This window comes from Gasterosteus aculeatus, chromosome 15 (assembly GCF_964276395.1).
Source record: "Gasterosteus aculeatus chromosome 15, fGasAcu3.hap1.1, whole genome shotgun sequence".
Classification (NCBI taxonomy): domain Eukaryota; kingdom Metazoa; phylum Chordata; class Actinopteri; order Perciformes; family Gasterosteidae; genus Gasterosteus; species Gasterosteus aculeatus.
In genome coordinates this window covers 7,831,007-7,839,000 of record NC_135703.1, presented here as the reverse complement: position 1 = coordinate 7,839,000, position 7,994 = coordinate 7,831,007, and the positions used below count along the sequence as shown (strand labels likewise).

At 48.0% G+C, this 7,994-nt stretch overlaps 1 protein-coding gene across 1 annotated transcript; it reads left to right on the top strand.

Moving 5' to 3' along the window:
- Positions 1 to 1,641: 1,641 nt before the first annotated feature.
- Positions 1,642 to 6,221, top strand: sox11a (SRY-box transcription factor 11a). The gene has a single exon (XM_040199993.2). The coding sequence runs from the start codon at positions 3,180 to 3,182 to the stop codon at positions 4,296 to 4,298; it is 1,119 nt and encodes a 372-aa protein (XP_040055927.1). The 5' UTR covers positions 1,642 to 3,179; the 3' UTR covers positions 4,299 to 6,221.
- Positions 6,222 to 7,994: the final 1,773 nt, after the last annotated feature.

The window sequence follows — 7,994 nt, the reverse complement described above, 5'->3', positions numbered from 1 at the left end:
ATTACTGAACTGCTATTAGGTTTCTCCCCCGGCTACGGCCTGCATGGAAAGGCCATTAAGTCTTATGTGAAAGACTTTACCTTATCATGCTTGCAAACTGCTGGAACTTGTTACATAAACTCTTTCCATAGCACTTGATTACCGTTAAGTGACTCCTCTATATGGGCCAGAAAAACCAGCTACACACACTGTAACCCGAGTACGCACGTGCTCCACAGTGTGTCACTCAAGTGAAAAGTTAATTTGCGTTTTCGTGTGCGACCAAAAACAACCCCCTTTCCTCGCCCTCCCCACCCCCACCCCGTCGCCCCCCACCCATTGTGAAGCCATCAGATAGCGGCTTCCAGAAGTCCACACCTGTCTGGTGGCTATGCAGAGGAGATGGATCCGTGCATTTTGAGCATCAGATAGCCTCTAGCCGGGGTTAGTATTGATCTAACGCTTCGCTGGCCTTTTGTGAGAGCAGCAGCTGCTTTGGGGGGGGGCTTTTAGATAAGCAATGCAAAGGGAATTGTTTTTTTTTTCTCCTGAAAACCCTCTTTCAGTGTTCGTACAAGAAAAACACCGCTTAATTCAACACTCACAGTCGCTCTAGAATGAAATGTCCTCTCCCTTGACACACACAAAAAAAAGCGGCAAATAAGCATTAAAACATCAGCCGGTGGGGTATTGGGAAGTGCGTGGTATTAGAAATCACACGCCGTGATAATGCAGCTCTCTGGATTTTCACTGTTTAATCATTCGTAATCTCCAGAGTGAAAATGAAAGGAAAACACAACACGTTTCAGCATCCCGCAACTATCTCTCGTCCTCGCTCTAATCACAGCTCCCAGTCACTGAATGAGGCGGTCCGGGTGGGAGGGAGGGAGGGAGGGAGGGAGGGGGGCTTATTGCTGCTGCATCCGTGTGTCAGGCAGACGCGGCGGTGAGACCCTCCCTTGGATGACTCATGGGCGGAATGGGCGAACACCAGCACCTCCATTCACAGCCAATAATGAGCCATGCTAATGAGCCGGACAGCCCCCCCCCCCCCCCCTGCACCCTCATCATTACGCTGTCTCGTGATTCATGTCCACCATGAAGCCGTCCTATAGGAGGACTGGTCGGAGCGGGGTGGGGAGAGGTGTCGGCGAAAAAAAAAAAAAGGTTGAACCATATTATGCATCGATGTGCAATAATAATGTTTCAACAAATATTTGTTGGGCAGATCAGAATCAGAAGACAAACTGGAATATCGGACTGTAATAAGTGTGTTTTTTGTTATTCATACACATGATAACCTGCAATCCGCTCATTTTGGAATAACCTCCTCCACCCAAGTCTGGCTCCGCACTGATCAGAACATCAAACAGCACTCCGATGAATCCAGCAAGGGAGAAAAGAGCAGGCTGACGCTTAAACATGCATGTGCATCCGCCAGCCTCCTGAGGCTGCTGCTGCTTTGACGTATACATCTGATAAGGCTTCATCAGCACAGGGTGGTCATGATAAAGCATTTCAGCCCTATCTCTATGTGAGAGGGAGAGTGGGAGAGAGAGAGACTCTGAAGGGGGGGGGGCAGAGCTTCTCTATCTCTCAGCGTTCTTTCTACCTCCAAATGCCTCTTTCTTCTTTCCCTTTCTCCCTGCCTTTCTAGCAGCTTCTCCCTGTATCAGTGGAGAGACTTCTTAAACCCCCAGCTGGGGGAAATACGGTGGCTTGGTGGGGGGAGGGTTTCAAAAGGGTAAGTGATTGCCCTCTAGGGGACGAAGCAGAGAGAGAGAGAGGGAGAAAAAGCAGGATGCCTTATCGCCCCCAGCCTCCAACAGCACTGCTGGCTACCACCCAGAGCCGTGGGGAGAGGGGGGGGGGGCGGGGCGCAGGAGACGCCAGCTAGATGCTACGCCGCCTCTTGACACAGCAGACCCAGCAGGGAGCCTTCCTCCCATGGCTGACTGTATGGGATCAACTGCAGGCATCACAGCCTAATGTTGCCATCTGAAGGCGCCTCACTGCTGTGCGTGCATGTTTTATACAAAGTGAGCCGTCCTCCAAATGAATAAAACAAAATGAGAAGAACAGCATGTTTTTATGTTCATTTAATATATTGAACAGGGGAGACTTATAGAAATTACTTGTGTACGTTTATGCAAGTCATTGGATCATGCGTTCTTACAATGCTGTGATTTGTGTGCGCACACACACACAAACGCGCGCGCGCACGCACACAAGATCTATAAAGCAGACCGCACTACTGACCTATTTCCTTCACTCAAACACAGACGGGAAAGGACCCCCCCCTCGCTCCCTCCCTCCCTCCCCCGCTGCCAGAAAAACCGAAAACCAAACCAAGCTAAAACCCTGGAATAAGTACGGTAGTACTGGAGTTAATGATGGCCCCGCAAGTCTTCCTCTAAAGCCGCTACCAGCTGCTGAAACGCGTCCTCCTGGAGCAGACAGGCGGTCACCGCGCGCCTGCAGCAGTGTCCAAGCGCCACCTTCAGTATCCGACCTGAGGGAGGAGAAGTCACACAGCCTACACCTTTTCTTTTCTTTTTTTACCTCCAGACACATCTGCAAAGAGTTGTCTGCCAGCCTGGAGGATGAACCCTTCTCTCACGTGTTTAAAATAAAAAGGGAATTGACCACTTTAGTCTTATATGTAAATATATGCGGGCGCGCGCGCGCCGCTCAGGAGCGCGTGGTGCTAACGGTCTGTTTTAATGTGCCTGTCTCGCCCGGCGTGTTGCCCCAGACACTGAGTACCACAGACCCCCCCCACCACCTCCGCTCCAACGAGAGGCTCTGGGAGGCTGGGAGGGGAGGAATAAAAGGGGGGCGGAGTCTCTTGGCGGAGTCCGCTGGGCGGAGTCGAAGAGCCCTGATTGGATGTCTGACCGTGACGCGGGGCACGCGAAAAAGCGGATAACTAGTTTATAAGAAGGCAGTTTGTAAGTCTGTGGGACAAGAGTGCAGAGCTCGAGACGACGCACCGCGGCATCGGACGCGGACGAACCGGCGCGAAGCACAACTGAGCTGAGCCTTCTCGCGGGAGGCGGGGGGCGCAGAGTTGCGGAAGGGGGGGGGGGGTGGTCGCGGCGGGGGTCCACGACAGACGCCGCAGCGCCCCGGACAACGCAACCAACACGCCGAAAGTGACCTGAGACCGGACCGGACCGGAGAGGAGGGGGGCGGCGACGATGGTGCAGCACGCGGACACCAGCGAGACGGACGGGAGCATGTCCAGGGAGGCTACCGATTCGGAGGAGAGTGAATTTATGGCGTGCAGCCCCGTGCCGATAAACCCGGACTGGTGCAAGACGGCCACCGGTCACATCAAGAGACCGATGAACGCGTTCATGGTGTGGTCCAAAATCGAGAGGAGAAAGATCATGGAGCAGTCGCCGGACATGCACAACGCGGAGATTTCCAAGCGCCTGGGGAAGCGGTGGAAGATGCTCAAGGACAGCGAGAAGATCCCGTTCATCCGGGAAGCCGAGCGGCTGCGGCTCAAACACATGGCCGACTACCCCGACTACAAGTACAGACCCAAGAAAAAACCAAAGCTCGACAGCTCGAAAGCCTCGGCGCCGTCTCCGGAGAAGTGCGGCAAGATGGCAAAGACTCCCAGCAAGAAGTGTTCAAAGATAAAGACCAGCAAGAGCGGCCCCAAGTCGTCCCACGGCTACGGGGAGGACTGCGTGTTTCCCAGCTTAAAAGTTACAAAGACTGTGAAAAGTGAGCTCACCGACGAGGACGACGACGACGACTACGAGGAGGACTACCGGATGGGGATTAGGGCGAGGGACGCGGGGCGCCTGAGGCCGTACAACGTCGCCAAAGTTCCCGCGAGCCCGACTTTGAGCTCCTCGGCGGAGACCGAGGGCGCGAGCATGTACGACGAAGTGCGGAACAGCAGCAACAGCAGACTGTTTTACAACATCAAAAACATTACCAAGCAGAGCACATTGCACGCTGCTTCTGTCTCACCAGCATCCTCCAGGTCGGTCTCCACATCCTCCTCCTCTTCCTCTTCCTCCTCCAGCAGCAGCAGCAGCTCCTCCTCCGGCGAGGACGCGGACGATTTGCTGTTTGACTTTAGTTTGAATTTCGCCCCGAGCGCCCCGGGCTCGGAGCTGGGAAACCCCAATTCAGGAAACCTCTCCCTGTCTCTTGTGGATAAGGACCTGGACTCGTTCAGCGAGGGCAGCCTGGGCTCTCACTTTGAATTTCCAGACTATTGCACGCCAGAACTCAGCGAGATGATTGCCGGGGACTGGCTGGAGGCGAACTTTTCCGATCTGGTCTTCACATACTGAATTGAAGAAGAAGAAGATGAAGAAGGAGGAGGGAGGAGGAGGAGAAGAAAAACAACGGTCTTCTAGTAATAACAGAGAAGGAAGAAAGTAAATTATATATGGTGTCCTGGTCGAGTTGTCCCTAGCCCTGCCTCCTGTGGGTTTTTCCCCCGAAGGGGTCCTTGAGGGAGTTGAGAGGACCGGGAGGCGAGGTGAGGTTTGAGGAATGAGATGCTTATGAAGCTGGTAGCAACAACAACAACAACAACAAAAAAAGAAAGAAAAAAAAAGGCAAAGTCTGCAGACTTTTTTTTCTGGCAGCATGACAGGGTTTTATGGATTTTTTCCCTCCCCCCAGTAGGTCTGCATTTACTGTCCAGCTTAAACAGACCACAAAAAGGGAAAAATACGTGAACTTCTATGCATCTTTTCCTCTTTAAAACAAAATAACTGCAGGGAGCTAAAAAAAACGGACTGTGGACAGACTCAAAGCAAATCTGTGAACTGACAAGTGTTCAGGATGTTACTTTACAACGGTGTATGTCATTTCTAAATGCCGCAAATGTTTGTTTGTTGTTTTGTAACTGATTCAGTTTACCTCCCGGTTTGGTAAATTAAGCAGCCTAAACCTCTGCAGAGTACAGGTGCGGAGGAAACATTTTGATACATAACAGACCTCATCTTTTTAAAAGAAAAGTAAGATATTTTCAGGCATATTTTTGTACAGTTAAAAGGGAATGTTCTTACTGTGCTTTCAGTGAGTTTCAGGCACTTCTTCCCTTTATCATTTGTTTTTAGCATGCAAGGGAGTCCTGGTTTTAAGGATTAAGTTAAATTAAAACTTGCATCAAAAATGCCTTGTGATTTCAAACTAGGTTTTGTACAGTTGTAGAGCAGATTTGTTGAGTATTTGTAGACGATACAATGGCATCATGGGGAACACATACCTCTGGAGCTGGAACTAGTTTCAAGATTGTATATGTACTGTAATATAGTAAAGTTAGGAGTTTATGTATATCATACTCGTGATATGTGGATGGGTCCCGATCGCAGGTGTGAAACTGGATTTTGGTATTTTTTATGGCACATACTGTTTTTCCCCCCTCTCATTTTTTGTGCAATATATACTCTTAAGATACAGACCATCAACAATTGTAGCAAGTGATGGAAAACAGACTTGTGCACTGTCAACATCATTTCATGTTATGATGCTGAAGCCTGTCCGGGGCAGAAAAATAAACAAATCAGCTGGAACTGATACAAAACGATATAATATGGCCTCATGGTTTTGATGCATACTATATAAACAGATTGATATCACAATTTGAATGTAATTTGACACGTAATGGGCAAATCTGACACTCAACAGAATCTGACGGAAAATTTTGGGAAAAGGAGTTCTGCAGAAGGGCATAGTCTGATACAGTGGTGGTCTGGCATTAGTTTAACAACAAGCAAGCAAAAAAGAACATTCCATAGTCCTGTTTCATGTGATGAAACTTTATTTTAAAACTGAAGACTGCCTTCTTTTTTTAAAACATTAACCATAAACCTGTATTTTTTATTTCTTGCACTTAAAAAAAGCAGATATTGTTTATTTTTATGTGGGTTCTACATATGAAGTCTGTTTGATAAAACGGTTTTGGAATATGACCTAATCATATGCCGAGACATTTTGTTGGAAGTTCTAGGCAGTAGTTACTTCACATTCCAAGTGTGAATCTGTCTTTGACTCATCTTTTAATAAATAAGTACCTACCACCATCGACTGTCCTTTCAGTTTGTGAATATATGTACACAAATGTGTTATTTGTTGCTTTTGCAAAAGGATGTGATGACGGAGTGATGCCTATTTTGTATGTAGGCGGATCCTGTGAAATGGATGGGCTCAAACTAACATGTGATTTCACATTTAATAAAAAGGAAAAAAAGGAAACTTTTAAACTGCAGTGTTGAGGTGTTTTACTGTCCCTATTTGTCTTCAAACTTCTTTCACTGCGCCTCCCCTTAAAAACAGACACTGCGGCTTTAAGGAATTGAATTGCCCGCTTGCCTGGACCCGAGCGATGTGATTGGTTGGCTTGCTGGTCCCCTTGGAGACGGAGCTGGAAACAGGAGCCGTTTCAAACAGTGAGTGGGAGCTCTGTCTGTCTGGCTTCCATTCAGAAAAGTCTGTGCAAACCGAGCGCTGAAATAAACGTGAGTCGGCCGGGGGGGTAAACAATGGCTCTCATTGGAGACTGATACCGTTCGATATCTAAAGATGCATAGAGGCATGTTTCGGGAAACACAAATAATGAGTTAAATTAAAGTCAATGAGTCCGCTAAATGCTTCAGGTCAGCAGTTAGATGTGTATTGGGAACACGGTCAGTGGGTCAGTGTCAATAGTAGTGCTTAAAAATGATCGCGCCAGTGGTTGTCGGTCGCAGTCCTTGTGCACCACAGCTCTTCTCCCTCAGCGATTTTGTACCGCGTTTCCACCTGGGATTTGGGTGAAATATAACTAAATCACTGTTAGGACACATAGCGAGTGAGGATGTGGTGCAGGATGACGAGGACCAAGTACCCCTGATGTAATGTAGAGATGAGCATGAACACAGGAGGGTAAAGTACCCCGAGGAAAGCAGAGTGGATGCAATACCTTATATACACTAGTGTACACTAATGTAGCTGTGATGCTTCCTGATTATTCACCGTCGTAAACTGATTGCGTTGCGGCCACTCTTGTGCAAGTATCCTGGTGGGAAAGCTGTTCAATTAGAAAGGATGCACTGCAGCGCAACACATCGCGGCAAAGTATGATGTCATGCTAAACAAAATTAGCATAATGGAGTATGCCCCCAGAGGGCCGCGGATGCAACCTTTTGGTCTCCGAGGCCTTGTTAGACAGACCCACCTTTAATAACTCGTGTATAAAGAACAAGAAGCCCTGGCCACAGAGATTTGTGATCATTACAGCAATAGAATCTAATGACGAATATTTGCGTTGCACGGCTGCACAAGTACTGCCCTCCCTCCGCCATTAAATCAGTTTGAAAATCTGTAATAAAACATTTATCTAGCTATTACTTTACCTGACCTATTGGTCAAAGTTGCTAATGGGTTCCAGGGCCATTCCCAATAGAATCTCAACATTGATTTTGTGTTCCTCTGAAATATCTGCTCAGGGCTAATGCCACCGGTACACGTTGAAATGAAATTAGTGACCCGTTGAAATCTCCTTCTATTTCCTCCTTTAAATAAATAAATGGAAATCTAGAATGCTCCGAGACGCTCCGCGAGATACCGTACTCCCAGGAATTCAGCACGGGGGATATTGCAGCGACAAAAGAAAGTCATTTTCAATCCTTTTTGAGCGTTTAAATCATTCATATAACCCGGGATGTCACAGTCAAACGCTGTACGTGACACCTATACAAAGACCGCTGCCACAGAGCTGAAGGCTGGAGGTTGATCTCCCGGTTTGCAAGTTGACTTGACATATATATATATATATATATATATATAAAAAATATGCCAACGCCATGTCAGTGCTTATAGATACCACTCCTCTGTGACCAGTGGCTAAGTCTACTGATGTTAAACTCGGTAATAACAAGGCCGCTTCTGCTTCTTTCTCTTTTTTTTCCTCACCGCGCTGACTCTCATCCAGTTAGCTCATAGCATTACATCACCGTTTAGCTCATGCCGCTGCGCAGTAAGATCCTGCGTTGTGT